Source organism: Ciconia boyciana, chromosome 19 (assembly GCF_034638445.1).
Source record: "Ciconia boyciana chromosome 19, ASM3463844v1, whole genome shotgun sequence".
NCBI classification, from domain to species: domain Eukaryota; kingdom Metazoa; phylum Chordata; class Aves; order Ciconiiformes; family Ciconiidae; genus Ciconia; species Ciconia boyciana.
The window spans coordinates 6,542,076-6,565,131 of NC_132952.1; the positions used below are offsets into that span (position 1 = coordinate 6,542,076).

At 42.1% G+C, this 23,056-nt stretch overlaps 1 protein-coding gene across 6 annotated transcripts in view; it reads right to left on the minus strand.

Annotated features, from left to right (window-relative positions):
* Window positions 1-487: 487 nt before the first annotated feature.
* Window positions 488-23,056, minus strand: part of DVL1 (dishevelled segment polarity protein 1) — a 118,043-nt gene continuing 95,474 nt past the window's right edge. For 4 of the 6 annotated variants that reach the window (XM_072884206.1, XM_072884205.1, XM_072884203.1 and 1 more), the window contains 10 exons: window positions 21,750-21,843; window positions 20,653-20,722; window positions 19,714-19,853; window positions 19,314-19,390; window positions 18,759-18,826; window positions 16,962-17,111; window positions 11,979-12,110; window positions 10,914-11,081; window positions 10,193-10,399; window positions 488-5,106 (listed from right to left, as the gene is read on the minus strand). In XM_072884206.1, the coding sequence (XP_072740307.1) occupies window positions 4,688-5,106; window positions 10,193-10,399; window positions 10,914-11,081; window positions 11,979-12,110; window positions 16,962-17,111; window positions 18,759-18,826; window positions 19,314-19,390; window positions 19,714-19,853; window positions 20,653-20,722; window positions 21,750-21,843 (1,525 nt within the window). In that variant the 3' untranslated portion in view covers window positions 488-4,687. The remainder of the gene's footprint in view (window positions 5,107-10,192; window positions 10,400-10,913; window positions 11,082-11,978; window positions 12,111-16,961; window positions 17,112-18,758; window positions 18,827-19,313; window positions 19,391-19,713; window positions 19,854-20,652; window positions 20,723-21,749; window positions 21,844-23,056) is intronic. The other 2 variants (XM_072884202.1, XM_072884201.1) reach the window with 2 other exon arrangements.

The following is a 23,056-nucleotide window of genomic DNA, read 5'->3' on the forward strand; positions in this document are numbered from 1 at the left end:
CTTTCTTCAGCCTTTCCTGTATACCTACTCCTGCCAAGTCGTGAGAGGGAGAAGCTTAATAATTAAGAGGTAGGGCAATTTAAGGGGAAAGCACAACTTCTGCACCAATATATTAGTCATTAGCTCAAAGCTACAGCACTTCTGATGAATGGCAGGGTCTTGTATTTCCAGTCAGATGTCATTAACCTGCATGGAAGAGTCAGGCCTCTGCATTCCAATCATCTGTGACCCAGTTTAGCAGTGAACATTTACAGGGTTCCTGTCATACTTTGAACTGTAAGCACTTGTTAAGTACCATGAAAACACAGAACTCCCAGCTGCCTATCATTAGCTCCTGAACAATCTTCTGTGGAGAGGACAAAACTTCAGTGTGGCAGGGGGAAAAAAAAAAGAGTAAGATTCAACCAATATTTCATCATTCTTGAATAAAAGATAATGCAGTAGTGCAAAGAACTGAAGACATACACTGTGGTTATCACATAAAATTAAAAGCTTTTTAGTGTTTAAAATAGCATTTACACATAAGCAGCTATATATTAACTATACAGACACTTGGGTTTTAATACAATATCTACAAAAAAGAATTCAATATGCAATAGACATTTAACAGGAACAGTGCAGTCCATGCTAGTAAGAGTTCACTCTTTGAGTAGAACCAGTTCTAGAATAGGTGATAGTCTGGGTTTTCATTATTTAAAATCATGTAACTTTGTTCCTCTACTGTACATAAAATTCTTTACATGTATTTCTAATCACTGATTAGAATTAATAATTTTAAGTCAATCTTATTACAATCCAGTTAAATGCAAAACAAAAACAATTACATCAACTCATGAGCTGTCAAGTCTCAAGATCGGACTGCCCATTTGAATAGAACAAAAATAATATCAAAAAATCAATGTCTGTGCATCATTGCTTGCCATCCAATATACCTTTGGATAAAGTGTCCAGGGGACCGTTACCTTTGAAAAGTAGATTTATTAACAGGAGGTAAAAGACAATAGCAGTGCTTTTAAGACTATTTGCCAAAAAACTTACTCCTCAGAGTTAATGTACTGGGTGGGTACACTACCCCTACAGATACTACCTCCTTTGGATAGGAGACGTCATCCCAAACTGTCTTCTCATCATTTTCTATGATCTTCCAAACATACCTTTTAGTCCCTGTTAAAAGCTGTTGGCAGGTATGCATGGACATTAAGCTCAGCTGCAGAGCACAGGCAGATGTTGAGGGTCTCACTTCCAGAATAAAAATGTCAACTATTTAAGGCTCCTGTTATGAAGTTGTTTCAATGCCCTGTATAGCAAACCCATAACTTCTCATTGTAGTTAGAGGCATAGGTCACGAATTCTAGAGCCCAGCCAGTGCCAGTCACTTGACTAAATTCAGAGAAAAATTTCAGGCCCTGGTGAGAGAAACAGACAGTTCTGCAGGACTCCAGCCTTCAAAACTTTCTTCCACCCAGCACAGTACTTCCTATTGCAAGTAGCTTCATTGGCATCAGTGGCACTTCTTTCTGCAGGCAGTACTGTGCCCAATAGGAGAAACTTGCACTGTTAGGTCCCAAGGCCCCCTTGTTGCAAAGACGCATGCACATGCATTGAAAGCCAAGGATGGGATTTGGGAAATCTCCTCTCTTCATTCACTTCTGAAAATTAAGAGCTAGCAATGTTTCAGGCCTAACTTTCCACTCACTCAAACCAGCCTCTCCACTGTACACTACAAGGCGGGGAAATCAAGCTTTTGTTTTACACACAGTGGCCATTATGTATTGCACTGTTCACAGAAGGGTCATTTACATTCTCCTACTGCTCTTTGTAAATAGCAGGTTCTACACGCTATACAGTATTAACCAACTAGCACATCTGTCAGTACATTCAGAGCACTCGTTATTTGCCTGAAACGGATGCCTGTTTGTGGGTGAAGCTAGTTCAGGCTGGATTTAGCAGCCTGATTTCCTCAGCAGACGAACGCTTTCCCACACCTATGTTATGGACTGTCAGCTTCATTCCAGGGTTACCCACAAAAACGCAAGTATATAACACAGTCGTTTCAACATAGCAGCAAAGACCAGCAAGACACAGAACAGTTTCTGCCAACAGCATAACAACAAGACAAAAAAACCCATCAGGTGTGTAAACTGCAACTCTTGAAAAGATATAAGGGAATTAAACACGTTTCTTCCATGGGTGAAAGCTCAGCCCCCAGCTTTAATCCCTTTTGGAAATACCTTATTAAAATGACAGTCTTTTCCTCCAGCCCTGTAAGTTCTGCCTTAAGACAAAGCGGGCCAGAAAAATCATAATATATATGAGACCAGAAAAGTTAAAATTAATTTAGAAGTAGAACCACTAGTGATTGTCAGTAAAGTCACAGACTCCTTAACAGTGTCTCCTGGAGACATAGCAGAATTACAGAATTATTTTACCCTGATTTATTTCATTGCTTTAAATGTCAATCCTTCAAAATAGTTTACTGAGTTTAGTTAGCATCTTTGCCGTGTTACTGGGAGGAGGAAAGGAAAAGAAAGGACACTGTTGCACAGTCAAGTTTTAGGTAGTGCTGTTCTTTTGAATGCCACCACCAACTTTGCAATCTATGCTAGCCCATCAGATGGATTATGACGAAAGCACCGCTTTCAGAAACGTTGTGTAGCTTTTCGGGAGATTTTTGTAAAGAAAACTGTCCAAAACCACTCAGCTAGTTCAGAAGCCCAGCAAGTGGAGTACCTAGTCTGAGTGACACACAGTTTCCTAAATGCCTAGCTCCCTTTTGAAAGTGAGACTTACGTCTCCAATTAACACAGACATTTGAAAATGTTACTCTGACTTTTGTAAAAGGGATTTGTTTACACATAGACCTGTAATAAGAAAAGAAGTAGTGAAAAATCTATCAGAAGAAACAACATACAAAATGGACAGTTTGAAGGGTAATTTTTCAGGGTGACAAAGGAACATGAAACTACACGAAAATAGTGAGAAAGACATGTTCTCTTTTGACATTCATATCGGATATTCACACTACCCATAAAGCATGGAACATAACAAAAAGAAGCTTCTTACCAGTGAAGAAAATGCTTATATACAGTAAAGACTGATTTTAAAGCACCTGTCCTAAAACCTGCCAGAAGCAGATATCTCACAAAAGAGGATTTAACTGAGGCATGGCCCCATGGTCAAATGCCACTAAGTGACTGCAGCTTAACACATATTTCCCATTAAATGAGCCACCATAACAGAGTACGGGTGTGCTCTTACCATGCCCTCATTCAGATACTTTAAAAAAGCTTCTTAAACGTCAGTGAAGGTTCCTGAACATACTTTATCAAGCGTCCATAACCTTAGAGCGAAAAATACACAGTAATGAAATCTTGGGGATATACAACAGCAGTTGCTTAAGTCAAAGCTCCCCAGCAGGAGCTTTAGCGTGGGTCTCGCCCTGTGTCAGGTATAAAGATTCATTCATTGTCCCATTTATGAGCTGTTCTCAAAACACCCTCTCACCTCTCTGCTAACAGCTAGCCTGCATCTGTGTTCAGAACGTGTTCCCTTGGGTAACACTGCAAGTGGGATTAGATATCTCCAGGTTTCTATTTCAAAAAAAAAGAGAAAGATACTGCTCAGAAATTAAGAACAGAAAAAGAGGTGATCAAAATGAACAGCCATGTCCCAGTGGGAGCCAGGATTTACCTATGTCTCTGCTAAAATGGGATAAATATCCCCTTCAAAAGGGAAAAGCTGCAGCTACACTAACAGAATCTCATAGCAGCAACTGTCCTATTTCTGTGGAAGCAACTTTTAAAACCTGTAAGCAAGTGCTCATTATAACCAGAAGAAGCAGACACATCTGTCAGCAGGGATGTGACTGAAATGCCCAGAACGGACTGCAGCTACAGAGTCACTATCATGATACTAAATGAAATAACTTTTACAAGTTCTGCACAATGAACACATACAGTAGCAAGACTCTACCACTCCCTTGATAGAATAATATCTTAAAAAAAAAAAAAAAAGAAAGATTGATTTATACTCCCTAGTCAGCAGAAGAAGGTAGCCACAACTTTGCCTTCTGCTAGGAATTGGTTTGAGCCTGCTCCTCTCCAAGCACGTGTTGTCTGTACACTTGCGGGTGCCATGACTGCTTGGAGCGCTGACTGATGCTTCCAAGAAACAGCATTACAAGGCAGTATCACAGATACTAGCCAACGGTCATTTTTTCCTTGTAAGAGAAAAAGCAGGGAAAAATAAAAGTGCTACTATGCATTATTGGAAATTTAGAAGTCATTTGAAATAATAGTCCTTGAATCAGCCAAAACGATACGCTAATTGCATTGAAGTAGGTGCCACAATTACCAAAGCTCATTAAAGATGTGAATATACACCAGCCATTCACAATCAAAAAGGGGGGGGGGGGGGGGGGGCAGGAATAAAGAAAAGATGTCATCAATTTGCTGATATTTAACAGTCCCAGGAGATTTTTTTTGTTCATTTTTGTGGTGGTTTTTTTTTGTATTTTTTGTTTTGTTTTGTTGATTTTTCTGCAACACAATTGCAAACCAGCAAGGTGTGACATGCAAGACAGCCAAGTTTCTTCCGTTAAGTGTTCGACAATGACCAAATTGCCCACCCACCCCCCAAACAATCCCCCCCCGGCCCTTCCCCAAGCAGAGTCTGAAGGCACTTCCTCTCACATGATGTCGACAAAGAATTCACAAGGGTTGCCCATAGCCTTCTGGAAGGACTGCCGGCTCCCCGTCAGCTCTGGAGGAACAGAGCTCAGTTCCCTCACGGGGGGCCCTCCAGGGGGTCCGCTCGTCCCGTAGACTTTGGAGCCCAGCTTGGGGAGATTGTAGAGGGGTGGGACTCCTGGAGGCCCGTAAGAATGATGGCTGTGGTGGCTTCTCTCGCTGTGGGTGGCAGAGACATGACTCCGGTGGCTGAGCTGGCTGACAGGCCTCTCCCGACGCACGACGCTGGCGCCGCCGCTGCTGCGGGCAGTGTGGTCAGACTCGCTGCCGCTGCCAGCCGACTTGTGGTCCTTCTCTCTGCCCAGAGCTCTCCTGCTGTTCTCACTGTTGCTTCGGTTCGAGCCGCTGCTTTTGCTTCCTAAAGCCCATGAGTGAAAAGGACATGCAGAAAAGCAGAATTAGCTCAGGTCCACGGCCGTCTCCCACATCAGCTCCTACCAAAACCCACAGATCCGGGAATGACCATTGTAATGGCAACAACGATGACAAAACCAGGCCTGAACGTGCTGTTGGTGGCTTATGGGATTTAGCAATGACAATTGGTAGAACAAAGCTGACAAGGTTGTGCCATGCGCAGGTACACGTAGACACCTTAGAGCTTGCACAGTGAAAGCAGCAGCTAGCCTAGAATTACTGGCTGAAAGCCATCTGCTCCGCTGCCGCCCCACTGACTGGAGAGAGGGAAGGCGCAAAAAAGGAAGGAAGAAGCCGGCATTTGGGTTTTGACTCAAGCAAACGACGTTCAATCTAACTGTAACTGCATCTATCTTTGCTATCTTCTATCGGCAAAGCTTTTCAAAAGGAAACTTATTTGCCTTTTCTATCATGCTTGGTCACACTGGGCATACTCGCACCCAGGGCCAAATCACCTGAGGTTAACAGATGTCCTTTTGCTGGCTTCAGTGGGTAGATTCTTTTAAAATTCATCACTGCAGTGTTCTGCTGTTGGAGAATTCTTCAAAAAACAGTTATTTGCTGAACTGCTCTACGATGAATCAGTAACATGCAGGATGTTCCCAGCAGAGGCCACTAAATCAACTCGGAAAAACAAAGGACTGCTGCTGGTGTGTAAGCTGAGTTGTTCCTACATACAAGCTTCACTAAACTTCTGAACTGATTTTACATGAAAGTTGAAGGTCATGCTCTGTTACCACGAGAGATAGGCTAGGATGATGTCAGGAGACATTTCCAAGTTAATTATTCTTTAAAAAACTCCAGCTAACCAACGCACAGAATATCTCATTAAGTTCATGCCACCTTAGTGCAAGACTGTCTTCCCAAAAAGGATCCCCAGCCAGAGGAATAGGTGACAAGCTTTTGAGTCTGAATGAGCCACTGAGGTACTGAAATGGGAAAAACAGAATGACTCTGAGCTGCTCCTTTCTTGAACTACAGATGATCATGACGTTCTGCCTGCTTCAGCTGATGTTTAGAGCAGGCAAACAGAAGAGACAGGAAAACTAGACTGACCTGGTGTGTATAGTTGAAAGGCTAGATTCCCCTGCAGAATGCAAGAAAAACTGGGGATAGATGGAAAACACAGAATACAAAATCACTGGACTTGAAGTTAATATTCTGAGCCTGGGACTCTGAAGTGGTATTTGCCGATTGTAACCCCTATCACCTCTTTGCTCTGGGAAAAACACTGTCCTGCTTTGTGCCTCTGTTTCCTTCCATCTGTAAATGAAGATATTAACATGGGTTCAGCTGCCTCCACCAAATACTACAAAGATTCATTCAGGTGAGCCTTTTGAAGAGGTAAGGTGCTCCCTGAGCTGTCGTTTCAAATGTTTCACAACAATCTTGTAAAAACAAATAAGAGAGAAGAAACTTCTTGTTAGCAGGTTGGCTGTTACAGACTTTGCTCCAAAGAACAACATAGATATTATCTCCGAGAAGCATCTTTGTAAGCTCTCCAGTGTGGCACATTGTTCGGAGTGGAAGAAAATCGACATTTTATTTTAACCCTTCCACAGCCAATATGCCTCTGCTTTTATCTCATGATGCATTCTGCTGCCACCCACCCAAACCCTGCAAGCCTTACCCAAAGTCATTACTCCTTGACGCAAGCTCCCCATACACAAGAATTCATTGCCAGTTCCATAGCTTGTAGCTGATTAAAGATCATGCAGAGGAGAAAGCAAGCTGCCCTGAAAGCGTATATCACTGATCTTGAGACGTTTTCTACAGTCAGTAGGACTGAGACTGCCTTGTGGCAATCCATCGCATTGCTACTCCAGACTTCAGTACATCTGGAGTAGCAGCTCTAGCTGGTCTGCCAAACTCCAAGAGGTCAAGTGGTTAACGCAGACTTCTTATCTCAAAAGAACCTGGCTTTCTGCAGCTGCACTCCAAGCTGATTACATGGCAGAAAGAAAACAGAGAAACCATCTACTATTACAGCAGTCTATCTAAGAACAATCAGCAGCACAGCCGTTGGCCTCTGGTCATGCTGAGGTTCACTCTCTCCCTAACATGCCTTTAAATCCTGTCACAGAACAAACAATCAAAAAGTCCTTCTAAGCCTTGAGTTTAAATGCAATCTAATAAGAGTGTCACCTTCTTGGCAGCTAGGGACTGGCCTGGCTTGGAGACACACAGCCCAACCTAAAGCTGAGGTTTGAAATGCTGCTAAACAACCACAGCAGTGTTTGTTTCCATCTAAGGCCAACTTTAAACCTAAGTGTCATACAATGGATTTAAAGAATCTGCATTTCAAGTGCCTAGAAAAGCTGCACTCACCATTGCCACAACATATTATCAGCCTTTACTCTCTGTTACTGCTGGACACGAAAATTCCACTCCCTAAAGGCACAGAGACTCCAGCTGCCTCAATACCTCATTTCACAGGTGGAGAAGTTTCCACATAAATTATTCTGGACAGGGGCAGGAGAGCCTCCACAGACAGCGTATAGAGGCTCTGAAGACCCTTCTATTGTTCCTGTCCCACCAACTAACATCCTGTGAGCTTGAACAAATCCATCCTTCCTACTTCTTTCATCTCTTCCAACTGTAACCTGATGATCTCCTGCTATCCATCTGTACAGTGAGCATCTACGAGACCAGGGACACAACTTTGATCTAAACACTATGGTAACAGAGATGATGTTTTGCAGAGGAGCTGGTCCTCACCAGTGCTGTTCCCTACAGCAAACCTGCCCAAGCCTTTAAAAATAACCTAAGCCCTGGGTACCACAAGCAGGGATAGATGATGTGGCTCAGAAGAAATAAGCAGCAACCTAAATTGGAACAGAGCCTTGAACAGAACTGCAACATCATATAAAACTTTGCTAGATCTTCTCCTCCCCATCTGTTGCTTGCCTGAACACATCTCAGTCTGTCTCTTGACCCAATTCTTAGGCCTTTGTCTGTAATCATCAGCAAATACACTGCATTCATCTCAAAAACTTGTGACATCACTGGGCTCTGGAGCAGTGCTCTTGTTCACCGGATGAATTCAGGTATGATCTAACATTGCACATAAAAGAGAGACTTCCAAGAAACCCAATTCTAACACTCTATATTGAGAGCAAACAATGCAACTTTGTGTCCCAGTACTCTTGACACCTGCCTGAGACATCTGGCCAGTGCTCAAGTGTCTTTCAGTAAATGAGCAGTTGAAGGGCACTGGTAGGTAAATCCAATCCAGATGGATGATATCAGACTAATAAATTAGGAGCTGGGATTATTTATTTGTTTTATGAAGGGCAGTGAAGAGACTGGTGATAGGATTCTCCCATCTGAGCTGACAGTGAGGTACCTGATGCCTTTCCCTCTGTAGCTGCTGCAGCACATCACACAGGGGCCAGACAGGTTGATATGCTAATGCCACGCTACTGGACTACTGTGAACTACTGTGCATTGAGACAGGCTGAGTGTCCAAGACAATTAAAAAGAAAAAAAAAAAAAGAAAAAGAAAAAATACAGCTAAACATTTGGGTCACAAGAGTCTAAATGATCATGCTGTGAAGTCATTATTATTATGGAGGCATTTGAAGCTTACCAATCCCCTAGAGTCAGCCATTCCTCTATGAATCCTTCAGTCTAATGCTTGCTCAGAACAAAACAAGGGAATAACAGTTACAAAACAAGAAACAACACAGAAGTGCAGTTTCCAAAAGAAGAACAAGGAAAGTGTTGAAATCCTTCAAAATTAAACACCTTGGCACCTTTCATAAGGCTCTCTTTAGCCAGTAACACAGGTCGCATGGATAAAATACCATACCTTTCCCATTCCAGCAGCAGAGAGCTAATATTCTACTGCCCGCAGAACCAGCTACCAAAAAAATAATCACATTCTCTCCAGCACAATCAGCTTGAGGTTCTAAACCCTCTGGATACCACTGTGAGCTTCCTCACGGACACTTCTTATTTTGAGATAAGGTGGGAAGCAATAGTGCTAAAATCTTGTGAGCAAGTTCCCGTTATGAAATTCTTCTGTGCAATTTTTCAAAATCTAACTGGCTGCAGTAAACAGGAAGAAGTTACATCCAAGTTACTGGATGGTCACCACACAAACACAGAGAATCCTCACCCTTTCTATACTGGTATTTCCAAAAGCAAAACTCATTCTGGAAGGGATTTGGGGGGAAAAAAAAAAAAAAAAGCAGCAGAATGGCCTTATCGGTACAGCCAAAAAATGCATAATTTTTATTTACTAAGGTTTAAAAATGAACCACAAAATTATCCTAGGGCAGGAAAGGAGGAGGTCAGGTTTTTAATCCATGCAGTATTATCTTTTTTTCCCTGTCATATATTACAAAAGAGACTCTCCTCCCTGTGAGCAGTGTTTCAGCCCTGTAAACCATCTGGCTGGCCACCTCATGCTTGTCTCACACAAGCAAAGAGAGGGATTTTCCTTTTGTACTGAGCATTGAAGTGAAAACCAAGAGAACCTTGGTTCTAATCCCTGTTCTATCAGCAACGAAATGGCCTCATTTCTAGCAATATCAAGCGACTGCAGCCCCACTGTTGGCAATGGCTCTTACCTCTAAAAAGGGGGGCAAGAGTTGATCTATTTTAACAGGGTGGACAATTGAGTCATTAACGTTGGCCTGATCAGCATTATCTAAGCAGTAGTTTACCATGTGATGCTGTTGGTTAAGAACAGTGCAGATGCCCATGCCACTGTGGATGTGACAAATAGCTCGGCTCTAGTTCCCCACTGGCATTTTGCATGGGGTACAGAACTAGAGCATAATATCAACAGCATTATTCTATTCTACCAATTCAGTTAAAACATCGCTGGCAGTTTCAATACAGAGCTGAAAGGCTAACCCACTCCATCACATACACAAACCATTTTGATTAAGTGCGGTCGCACCAAATCCATGCAGGTAGCATACAAAACCACAAGACAGGAGCACAGACAGTACGAAGGAACTCAAGCAAATGGTCAGGGATAATGACAGCTGTAGAAATAAATACCAGATTAACCATCTTACCTTCACTTTGCTGGCTCCCTGCACTGCCACTACCATAGCTAAAGCCTGGGTCTTGGTATGCTGGTGGAAAACATGGAGGGGGCAGAGGATACTGATATGGGTATCCTTGGCCTAATGGCCAGGCAGCAGCAGGATGTGGAAGTGGAGCAAGGGTATCCTGATCCGAGGCTCCGCTAGAACCGTTGTTAAGGTTCAGTGCAGCCATATCTGAAAAAGAGAGAAAAGGTGAAGACTGTGTTCTTACCTAGCAGCTGACTCCTGCATATTAATAATGGCTGACAGTGTGGTGAGGGACTAGAGGGACTCAGCCTCCAGAGTTCACTCAAAATATCACACGCAGTAGGGCAGGCATCAATATTTACCACTGAGCACCAAGGTACCTTTGCAGCATTTCCATAAGTCAAGGAGGAATCATCCCCATTTTACAGATTGGAAACTGAGTGTGACTGACAAGCAGGAAGCCTGTGGCATCACCAGAAATAAATCCTGCTTTCTTGAGCCTCAGTGCCATGCCCTATTTGATGAGTTCATCCTTCTCTTCCACGCGGTCTAACTGCTTAGTCTAACAGGAAATGTCAACGACTTGTCACGCAACTTCAAAATAACGGCCTGTTCTGAAACGCCCACTTGTGAAATCCTATAGGACTCTTCTCTCTGCATCCTGCGAGCACAGAAGAGACAACACACGTGCAGCTTTGCCCTTCACGGATGGGGAACTTACTGCCACAGAGGTCTCCAAAGACATAATAGCACTGTTCCGAGAAGGTGATTTTGTTCACAGTGTGCCTGAGGTAGCCATGTTTTAACATGCTGCTGGCGTACTTTCTAGCCTCCCGTCGGTCTTTGAAGCCTTCCACGTGTGTGTAAAGCCAGTCAACCACATCTGCTCCTAAAATGAGGATGGGAAGAGGAGACACAGGATCATCCAAGCCAAACTGATCTTTTTTGGTTTTTTTAATCTTCACATTATCAGATAGCCCACTAATACTACTGTGCCAGGTACTGAATACAAATATGAATATGTAGCAATCTTGCTGCAAAGAGCTTAAAATGTTATTTTCACGACTCAGCATAACTGCTAAATTTGTTACCATCAAACGTCAAATAAAGAAAGCAAAGAATTATCTTGCATCCAGTTGGAATGCTACATTAACAGTGACACCAAATACGCACACAGAAAATTTTATAGTTACACTGTTCAATCCCTTCTGAGTTGCAACAAGGAAAATGACATGGGATTTACAGCACAGAAGTGATTGGGAGAGTCATCTTCCTCAAGACGCAGATCAAAAGACCAGGGTTCCAATCCCTTTCTCAGCAAAAAGTAACTACAACCTAGATTGACTAAATGTTAGCACAGTTCAGGTCACAGGACAGCCAGAATCAAAGGCAGACTAGTTGTAGTAATTGTAAATGTAATTAAGATGCTTTATTAAGGTTGTGTGGCTTCTGGAACTGGAATTACAAGGATTGTTGCTCTGCTGAACTCAGGCAGATTGCCAGAGCCACAAGTAGTTACATGGCAAACCTGAGTTACAACAAGTAAGGGTTAAGGACCAGCTGTGGGTGGGCAGGAGAAACGTGCCGTATTTTTGGCTGTCCAGGCTCAAACAAGAGCTATTCATTATTCCCTGTCACACTTAGAGTTGTTCACAAATACCAAGTCAAGGAAATATAAGAGGTCATAGACAGGGAAAAAAAACCAGTTCATATAAAGATAGTTTCTTCAGCCTATTTCCAAAAAGCCACTGGTTTTTTTTCCCCAGCATTCCTTTGATCTGCTTACCTATCACTGCATTGGAGATGGTAATTTTTAACCACATCCTGTCCCGGATTTCAAGGCCTGAGTCTGGTAGCTGCATAACCTTGACAATAGTAGCCATGTCACTCTTCACAGTTAAGGGAGATTCTTCTAATTCTAAAAGGAAGAAAGGTTACATGCTTCTTTGAAATGAATCGAGTCTGAAAAGAACAACTCAGTTCCCAATTTGGATGAAACGTTTCAAGACACAGCTTTACCAACAGATGCAAAAAAAGACACAAAGGTTCCCAAATGCACCCTCATCACTGGCATAAATTACAGCATTTGTACCTAGTCTTCAGAAATTGTGCTCAGTGCAACCAGTTTAGTCACTGCGATGCTGAGTCCCTATGTGTCTTGACTTCACAAACCAGATCAGCACTGCACTCTTTCAATCCACGCTGCATTGAGATTTGCAGACAAGGAAACCCAAGGAGGTCTATGACCATTGCTTTCCATTTCAATTTGCCGTGAACAGCCCCTACCCACCCAACAGTTCAGTGCACTGTATGCAAAACTCTGTAGGAGAAGGTTTTTTGGCTTGTTCTTTAACTTTTGGGTTAATTGTCAGGAATAATGCCCATCTCAATCAATCTCCATTTGTTTTTTTAAGATTTGGACATTGGCATAATTGGGGAGAATTGAAATTAGAAAAGAAAGCTTCCATCATCAGGATAAAGGCTAGTGGTTTCCTTCAAAAAAAACTTTCCAGGATCCCAATGATGGCAGCCTTACAAGTTAAAAAGTCACTTAACCCAGCATTACTTTACCCTGCATCTTTCTTGCAGAACACTTGAAAAAACACTACTTCCAAATGCCTCAGCAGCTATCACTGCTCCATTCATATTTCACACACTCTTATGGGCAGAGCTGGCTCACCAGAGGCTTCATACCTTCCTGATCAATTTTTATAATAAAACCAGAACAATAGGGCTGAGATTCACCCTGCTGAACTGAGGTGCCTACCGTAGGAGTCTAGTTCCTTTAGAAACTCCCTCTCTGCCGTACATAGAGGCAAAGTGGCATCTAATATTGAAAGCCCAGCGGGGTGAATCTGGGTCCAAGAGCCTACCAGCCTTCTTGCGATAGCTGTGCAGAACTCAATCGTCCTGTCTCTACATAACAAAACTATATTCTTTGGATACAGCACCCAGACCTCCTTCCTCCTCCCATCTTCTCAGCCCTAGAAAATTCACGCTGAGCATGTGTGTCCCGTGTTTGTAGTTCAGACTCTCCGCCAGCAGGAATTCAGAAACCCTCCTCCTCCCCTTCTCCCAGCTCCCCACATCACCCACCTTTCAGAAGCACAAGGGAACCAATTTTGCCATTTTCCAGCAACCAAAAATTTTGATAAAAGGTACAACAAGCATGAAACAATGAAAACTGAAAATGTTTCTTTCAATACATGCACTGCTAATATGCATGAAAATATCCCAGACCATCCATGCATGCGGTTTCAATACTTAGAAAGTTTGAAGAAACACTAAAATTTTGCTTTTGCTTTAAGTTAGTTTGGTTAGTGGCAAAAAGCAACGTGTTTGTTTGGGAGGGGGGGAAAAACCCCAAACCAATATTCAAGTAAAGTATGTGGGGAGCAATAAATTGTATTTTCTTGGAGACCTGTGATCTACGTATAAAGAACAACACCGGCCAAATGATCATCAATATATTCTAAGTGTGCTAGTTGCTGTACAAATATGAAAAATTCTAAGATGCATCTAAAATGCACCCACTTTGGTCTGAACTCAGTCAACTGTGGGCCTGACTACCTGACCACCTGTACAGGTATGTGCAAATCTGAGGAACAGCACAGACAGTAACGCCTTTCTGGGGAACCAGAAGGCTCTTTCTCAGGGCTTCGGTTATGGGTTTTGAGTGGCATTTTTTTCCCATTAGCAGATCCTGGTAATAAAAGAGGTGTATGCTCCAGGAAAACAAAGTCCTACCACGTGTAATACCACCACTCGCTTGTATCCTTATTTGAGGAAGGAAGCACACATTTGCTCAAACAAAAAGGCCCCAGGAAATTAAGCAGTACCTCAGGCTGAATACTGTTAAGCAGAAATAGTCTGAAGTCTCAATTCAAAATCCTCTGAAGTCCACGCAAGAGACAAAGAGAACTTTCCAACAATGTCAGCAGACTGCATTTTGAAACAGCAAGACTTTCAAGAAACATTGAAACACTTGAAGTTAATCTCATGGAATGGGCCAGCACCACTTTGCAGAAAGGGGTCCTGCAGTGGCAGAACAGGCGCTGGAAAAAATCTACCTTTAGCAGAGTAGATGAGGAGCAGGGCTTGCACTGACTGAGGCAGCACGTCCAACACTCACAAACCACTGTGAGAGAATATTCTCCTGCATCAGCCAGAACACTGCTGGAGAACAAGATACTTTTTAAAGCAATAATTACTGTGAAACACCTTAGTCTGCCTTGGCTTGCATAGTCCTGTTTTTGAAGAAATGCATCTGAGAAAATAAAGAGCTAACACAGAATAATTCCTATTGTGTGGTGGTGATTTGTATGGCCCCAAAACCTCAGCTACTTTAATCGCTAGCACCAACGTGATGGTGGCTGCGCAAATGCTTTCAGATATCAGAACTTCACTTTTGCTCCAGAGGCTAGAGAGCAAAGGAATGCTAGTCAGAAGGAAAGCAGTTATTCGGTCCATTTGCATTATCCTGGCCTTGCTATACAAACAGAGTAAACCAGCAGACATTCACAATACTTAAAACAAGGAACCATGAAACAGACTTGTCTAAGACAACTCCGTTAATTCACTGCTTCCACTTTCACAGCCAGGTACTGCAGAACAGGTATTATATTTGCTTCAAATACCAGTGACTCTAGCCTCAGAGGAACTGAAACAGAGAATCTTGCACTGGAACATGAAGAGTCAGTAAGCCCCATTTTGCATGAAGCTCTTCGTTCTTTTGAGACATCAATGCGCAGTCTCTCCTCGCCTCTCTCTCTCCTCCTCCGTTCCTCCCCAGCTTCGTCCTTCCTGCCAAAGAGGTTCCCACGACAGGTGCTCTTTGTACCTAGGGCCCTGAGGTGCTGCCTGCCGTGTTCGGGGAGGGGGGTAACAGGACTGAACTGAAGGAAGGAGTGTTAAGCAGAAGGTCACAATAAAGGCCAGGGGTACTCCGCATTTTCTTGCATTCAGGAAAGGAAACGTTGTAAGTCACTGGCATAGAAATGAGAAGCTGTCTCCAGAAATGTGGTTCTGCTCCCAAATAACCTTTATTTTAAAAGTATGATTGAGAGGGTGTCTACGTTCCACACTTCCCAACCACATCACTATATATCAAGGCACGCGATACATGAATAGTTCAAGAGGAATGCAGAGTAACAGACTCTTGTTTGACAGCAATCAGCAGATACATTTGACTCCAGCGATCTTTAGTACCTGTAAAGCTGAAAACACATCTCAAGATAAAGCAGTCATCAGGTAAGTGGTTCGCTTGCTTTCTACTGCAGATGTGTTTCCCCTTCAGTGGTGCTGCCTACTATCTAAAGAGGCACTGAGCTACTACACCTACAAAAAGGATAACCGCCCTTTCAGTTCAAGGTGAGGTGTAATTCCAGGAACTATGTGCTTATAAAATCTGAGAGAGGGTAGAAGAAAAAGAGGCAGACACTCATGTAGTCTGATAGGACTTAACCAGTCCCTGCAAATGCGACTTTCACGCTTCAGCCATGCATTTGTCCAGGGAAGAGTCTGTCACTGATCGCCAACACCACATTGGTCTTTAAAATCCTCAAAGTGTTGTTTTTCTTGTTCGTTTTGTTTTGTTGTTTTTCCTAAATTATATCCTCCCTTTCTCTCTGGAAAAATCTTACAAAATGAAAAACGTTACTCAGTCCTAAACTTAGACTCCAGATCTGGCAGACACTTAAGCATCCCTTGTTAAACATGTAAGTATTTAACTGGCTTTCAATGAATGCATACTGAGGTAGCATTATTCCACAAATGAGATAATCTCCTCAGAACTTTAAAGCCACTCCAAGATTTCTATGTGTATGTAAACAAATACAATAAATCTCCTTGCTACAGATGAACAAATCTGATAGAAAGGTTGCATCTCTAGAGAAATTCTTCCGTATTAATATTACAGGAAACAAACGCATACTAATGAGGTGTAAAGTACCTCAAAACTTTCCTGTCAAGTAAACAGAAGTGCTGTTTTAAATATGAACACTTTCCTGAACTCAGACTTCAGTGGACAGTGTTCTCAGAGACATGTGCTCCTCACTTATTTGCCTTGCCTTACTGCCACATACTTCAAACCAAATGCTAGCTTTTATCCCACGCTTACATCAGAAAGCAAAGGAAGAGTAAAAGAAAGGAAGAGTTTATATTCCTTAAACAAAAACTTCCAAGATAAGGAATCATGACCGCTTGTTGGTTACATGGATATGACTAGTTTAGAGACTGCCACAGACAGACAAACCAGGAAAGAAGGCTGAACTCTAACCATCATTTCATGTGGGACATTACATTTGTTTTTTCCCTGTTCAATAAATTCTAAAAGTATAAAAAAGTATAAAAGAAGGCTATGCGAATATCAGTGGAAGATTTCCTAAATGAAACACTAACATTATTATCCAGTGACATCTATCTGAAGTAAATTATTTAAATTTATTTTAAAAAGTCAAATGCAAGGAGGAAGCTCTCACATTCATCTGAGGGGATAAAGTTGGAGGCCTGCCTTGTAACTTTAAAAGGGACCAGAAGCCACCTCTTCCTGAATGTGAACCCTGGCAAAACACCACTGCGTAAACTTCTGACCTTTGGAAAAAGGTTTTATGCTCCCCATAAGAATTACAAATTTAAGAAAGCATTCAAGAGTTCTCTGGTGGCTGTCGTTTTCATCGTGCTTGTGGCTGGGGTCGGTTTTGCGCACAGCTCTGCACTGCTGGCCCCGAGCAGAAGACGCCTGCCCTGTGCTGGCCGCAGTGTGACTTACTTTCCGAATCGGGAATTGAGCTTGTTAGTGAGGAGCTGGTAGATGTGGTGATGCTCATGGAGGGGCTCATACCGTAACGGGGGTACGCTCCCGTCATGGCTGTGGTATGAGAGATCCACGCTGCAGGGTCAATTGGCCTCACTGGTTCAGCTGCAAAACAACCAGAAAGGGAGAAAAAGACAAATGGCATCAGATTTGCAGTAAACAGTAAGACCTAGGGTAAGAAGGAATTCATCTGGGGTGCACAAGTCCTTGCCATTCGGATAGTACAACTGAGACAGCCCCAGCACGAGGGATCAAAAAGCCCCTTGCCAGCAGTAGCCGGTTCCCTCTAGCAATTGCCGCACCAGCTTAACAGGATAAAACCATGACACTCCTGTTCCTTTAACTGCAGTAGGAGTGAAATATTTCCCCTTGCGGGAAAGAAGCTACCAGTCCAGTAATAATATTTCACTATTATTCTATACAGTGAAATAGAGATTCTCATTTTGCTATGACGTGAAGTACTACCAAATGCTTTGCCCCCGCTGACGGGAAGATCTCGCCCTACTTCTAGGGGTCTTAGATCCAAAATAACCACTCAGACAGAAGGTGAATCTTCTCCTGAAGGTGAATCAGAACAGTAACTCTAGAGCTCTGTATTTGCAGAGATGAGGCATCATGGAATTCCCCTCTCTGTATTTTCAGCAGCCATAATGAAACTTTTTAGGACTGGAATAGTCTTGCAAAATAAATAGACAAGACATATAAAGACCATTTGAAGAGACTGGTATCAGGGAAGAATGAAAATTACACTCAGACGTTAAGAAGAGCCACACAGCAAGTAGTTTTTAAAACTGGGAATAAAACTCAATTTTCCCCATAATCTGGATTACTTCTTTTCTTCTGAATTATAGTGGCTGTTGTTCCACTGCCTTAAAACCAGGAATTATCTAAAAGAGCTCTGCCTATGTTAGGTATTTCCTCAAAATATCCCACACATTATTGCAACCAGTTTAGCCTACAAGAGATATACCACTGTTTGCCTTGGATAATAATGGATGTGTCTTCACTGAACAAAGCACAAACTGATACACAAGCTCTCCCTGTAGCAAATCTGAAATATGTGATTTGTGGGATTTTTCTTTTGATTATGCTAGTTTTCCTAAGGACTGCACTGAGTGAGCTCCCATAGTCTGCACGAGTCTATCACATTAATTTCAATGGACAATGCTATCTTCATCTTCTTAGGAGGACTGGTAACAAGCTGGTTTCCGTATCATAATCAGAGCACCTACCAGTAGGAGGCACCTGTGTTTGTCACATGAGCACAAATCTTTTATAGCTACTGAAAGGTTTATTAAGCCATAAGTTTTAAAACTAGATCATTTTCAAGAGGTTTTATGTATATTAAACAATGTTCTTTGCCTTAAATTTTAAAAATACTCAGTTTAAATTCTAAGAAGCATACATGTGACAAAATGAGGCTTTTTAACACATAAGTATAGTTATCCTCCAAACTTTCTATCAATTGAAAGGTTAAGATCACGAGGATATAGCCACCAAAAGGTTAAAAGCTTCATCCAAAGCCATGTGAATCATAAGAAAAACTCCCCATGAATTCAGTGGGCACTGAAGTCTCAGAAAGAGTATCTTAAATCCCTGCCTCCCCAAACAAAAAGCAAACAAACAATACAACCAAACTTAAAAGTATCGAACTTGTAGGGAACGGAAATCTTAGATGACAAAATAGCTGAAAATATTCTAGACCTTGAGGGCTCCACAGGAACCCAGCAAAGAGCACAAATAAGTACTCACCCCTGGGGATGGTGAAATAACTCCTGGGAGTAGGGTCCCAGCATTTGGCTACTGTTAGGCTGATAGGTCTAGGAAGAAAGAAAACAAGTAAAGGTGACTCTTAACTTTCCCTACAGAAGTTGTAACTGCTACAATGAACTCTTTGAAACAAACTTATTCCTATCCAACAGTTGTTAAGTACATTCTGAGAATGCTTTTGAGATGCTCGTCAAAGTATTTTCAGTATGAACCAGTATCAGGATGTTTCTGGTTTTGCATAGATCATGAGCACTATTGGTGAAATCTGTCAAATGATCAGCTCTTGAGATATTAAAATGCTCATCCTATAAACAAATAGCGCTACTGAAACCAGGCAACTCCTAGTTTGTGTTGGTTTTGGCTGGTACACTGGAACCAGTCTCACCTATTCATCATTTACACTGAGAAGTTCAGGGCTGAGATCAGAAGTCACACTGGTTGCTTGTTGAGATCAAAATGTTGATTTCTCTGAGGTTTGCCCAATACCAATAACTGCATATGGAGGATAAGCAGCAAGAGGTTTTGTAACATGCTCACCCTGGTTTGGAGACTATTTCCCGTAAAACCCGTACTGCATCATCATTGCTCATGTTCTCAAAATTGACATCATTCACCTGAAACGTTGCAAAAAGCAGAGGTCAGGCTTTGCAACAGGAAAGGTAAAGACATTTTTGTTATTTGTTTCCAAATTTATTTGCCCTGTAACTGTTTCCATTCCTTTGAGCAGCTGCAAAAATATTGTTTCTCAGAGCACATCAACTATCCAGCAGAGTTTGCAAAGAATTATAGATTTAAGTGATAATAGTCTTTGTGACACATTTCTCTGAGTATGAATGAATTCTGTTAACTGATTATTAAGTCCATGGATCTGGTGGCACGACTGAGCTGAGCCACCAATGTACAAGCCAGCAGCACATATTTTTGGACACGGACCAACCTGCAGAAGCATGTCTCCTGGTTCAATTCGGCCATCTGCTGCCACAGCCCCTCCTTTCATAATAGAGCCAATGTATATGCCACCATCACCCCGGTCATTGCTCTGTCCTACAATGCTGATTCCCAGGAAGTTATACTTTTCTATACAGATAGAAAGTGGAGGGTAGGGGGGAAAAAAGCAAACAAGGTGATTGGAATGATAGCGAAGAGCTAACACCAGGCTACTTCAGTCCTGAAAATTCAGTTCTCTCAACACATCAGCTGGGCCATGTTTGACTTACAATTATCTCAGGTTACCCTATTGGCGCATGTCTGCCTGGCATGTTCAGGGAAAGGCAGCAGGGAAACGCTGCTAAAGACATTGTTTTTTCATACAAGACACTGAAAAGTTACATTAAAAAAATCAGCAAGAGAAACAACATTGAAAAGACATGTCTACACCTAGAAGTTACGCACCTGATCAGCATTACGCAATTTTTTCCATACATCAGAGCGACAGGAAGAATTTGGTGCTACTGAAAGGTGCTGAATTGGCAGTCCTGTATGTTTCTATCTGGCTAAACAATGAAACGCATGAGCAGCAGAAACGCAAACCTCCAGTGCCCTTCTATTCTTGCTCCTAACAATGTCTGACCCCTTACCATTCCTAGAAATAAGAGCAGAACTCCATATCCTGGAGTTCCAGCTCCTGTCCTGGGCTTCTCGGGAAGAATACCGATCTGCTTGTGCCAGTGGCTCAGAACTATCCACTACCGGACTAGGAATCCAGGCACAGTCAACAGGAATCCAGAGTAGCAACTCGCAGCTGCATTCCCTTTAGTTCAATTGGCATCCTTTCAAATCAAGGAACTTTCTACTGGCTCCAAAGGCTACTACACCATGACAAAATACATCTGTATCACTTGAAATTCATCATAAAAAACACTGCTTATCCTCTTACCCATGTTGAGTGTGACAGTGATGATATTTAGGGACATGGTAGAATCAGTGATGCTGCTGAACGAAGATGACTGCAAAATACAACAGAAAATTCTCAAGGTTTTAAATGGCTCAGAGTAAGACTGAAAATAACTATTGAGGATTAATTCATTGGGAACTGATTAATAGGTTCCCATTTGGAAGGCATCCAGAAACCACTGTGGCCTCCCCAAAATTATTCTTCATTTAGAATCTGTGAGGAAAAAAAAATCTGAACACAATCTGCACTTTCTCCAAAGATTTGTTTACAAAACACACAGAGCAAGTTCCTGTATTGAGGTTTCTCAACTGAACTTCACACTCAATCATTTCTGCTTCCTGTCTACATGACTAACAGGCAGACATTTAAATACTAAAGTGCCCAGCGTAGTGTGAATTATTACATCCATGGCTTCTCCCTAAAGAGAGGAGTGAACAACACATGATCCTTCAGGAGTGAGAAGACAGACACTCATCCCCCTCCAAAATGAAACACAAATGTGCTTATCAAATATCTTCTAAAACATTACTCCAGTTCTTGTGATGAAATGTATGCATACTCGTTCTTTAATCTGTGAAGACTGATATTTATAGGAGAATGAAACAGTTACTTCAAGAAGTATGTCATTTGGACCATAGACATTCTGCTACCATAGGACTAGCACAGAAAGGGGCAAGAGAAAAGATCTGTGATTTCCTATAAATGTAGATTTCTCCTTTCAGCAGAACGCAAGTCTCAGCAATTTATACATCAGATGTCTAACGCCACCGACACCCTTTGCCGACATCAGCCAGTAGCATAATGGAGGTTCTCCTGCAGAGGCTGGTTTTGAAAGAGACAACAAGAAATGCGATCACTTAACAGTAAAAGGAGAAAGAGAGAGGAGAAAGAGAGAGTCTTGAGTCTAGTGCTGCAGAACTTCAAAGGTTAGAGATTTAGTCCAGGGTAGATTAGAGCCAAAGGGAGCCTCTCCAATGAATTCAACAGGGCACAGATCTGTTCTGGATCCCTTCCTAATTTACATGCTGCACTCAAAGATCACGGTTCACCTCCTTGGAAAATTATGATGCCAACCTTACCCTGTCAATCTGCCGCATCCTTTGTTTCCTCCTCCTGCGTTTATGCTTCCGTATGAGCCGGGACGAAGTACTTTGCTCAGTGGAGCTACTCAACCTGAGGGAAATTGAGAGCAAATGTCAACTCTGTAAAGCTGAGCCATTTGCATTTCTCTGCACCCTGCCAAAAAAAGGCTGATTCCTACAAATGCAGGAGAGTAAATCTTACAGACACCACCAGCTAGCTTACAACGGATTGCTCCGCTTGTTGCTGAATTGGTGCTCAGTCCCAGTGCGTGCTGTATCTTAGCCCCCGCCTAGGAGCACAGAGAAGATACCAGCTAAACTACAGCATGGATTAGAGAGTATAATTCACTGGCTTGCTTTTTTTGGGAGCAAGACTGAGTGCAACCCAGGCATATATCACCCTGATTTAACCACCCAAAAGTCAGAGGTAGCCATCTTCCACTACTTTAAAGGTGGTCCTTACTCCAGGCCCATCAAAGAAAAATGCACACTATAAAAACAGCCGTACATTAAACAATTATTTTAATCTCTGCTCTGAGAGACCAACAGACAACCTGGAGAATGTCTTAATATTAGTTTTTGTGTCTTGTCATGGTGCTGTTATTTTCTTCTGCTGCTATCTACCCTGTTAAAAGGAACTTAACGCTGGGGCTCGAATTCAATTAAATAAAGTAGCAACTGATAATAGCTACAACCAAATAGTGACAGAGGAACAGTGAATATGATTTACCTTTACGTATTCTGTTAGTTTTATTTTGTTGTGGTTTTTTTTCAGGCTCTTCAAACTTGTAGAGCCTAAGTGTGCCACATTCTACATATAAATCCTTAAGATCCCCCTAAGAGTTAGGAACGTTAATCATTGTCATTTCACAGACAGTGGACTAAGACACAGAAAGACATAAATGGATTTGTCCTAATTTCAGAAGCCTGGAAGAAAGTCTAGATTTCAGAGATACCAGTGTAACAACACAGAGACATCTCTCCTCTATTTATTATGTTAAGAATGGGAAAAAAAAAAAAAGTAATGCTCCATCATTAACCAAGATTTAAAAAACCCCAACCCTATAGAACACAAGTAATTGAACTGGCACTGTCACAAAGAAAACAGTGCCAGTCTTTTTCCCCAGTCTCCGTGTCCCTGTCTTCAAAGTTCTAGCCACATGCAGGAATGCTGAAATACCTCATGCAAAACCTGATACCAGCAACTTCAAAAAGCAGCTTGCTGTCATGAGATTACAACCCACCACACTGGGAAACCCATCCTGCATAAAGTAGGTGTGTTTTAGTCAAGCATCCTGAGCTGA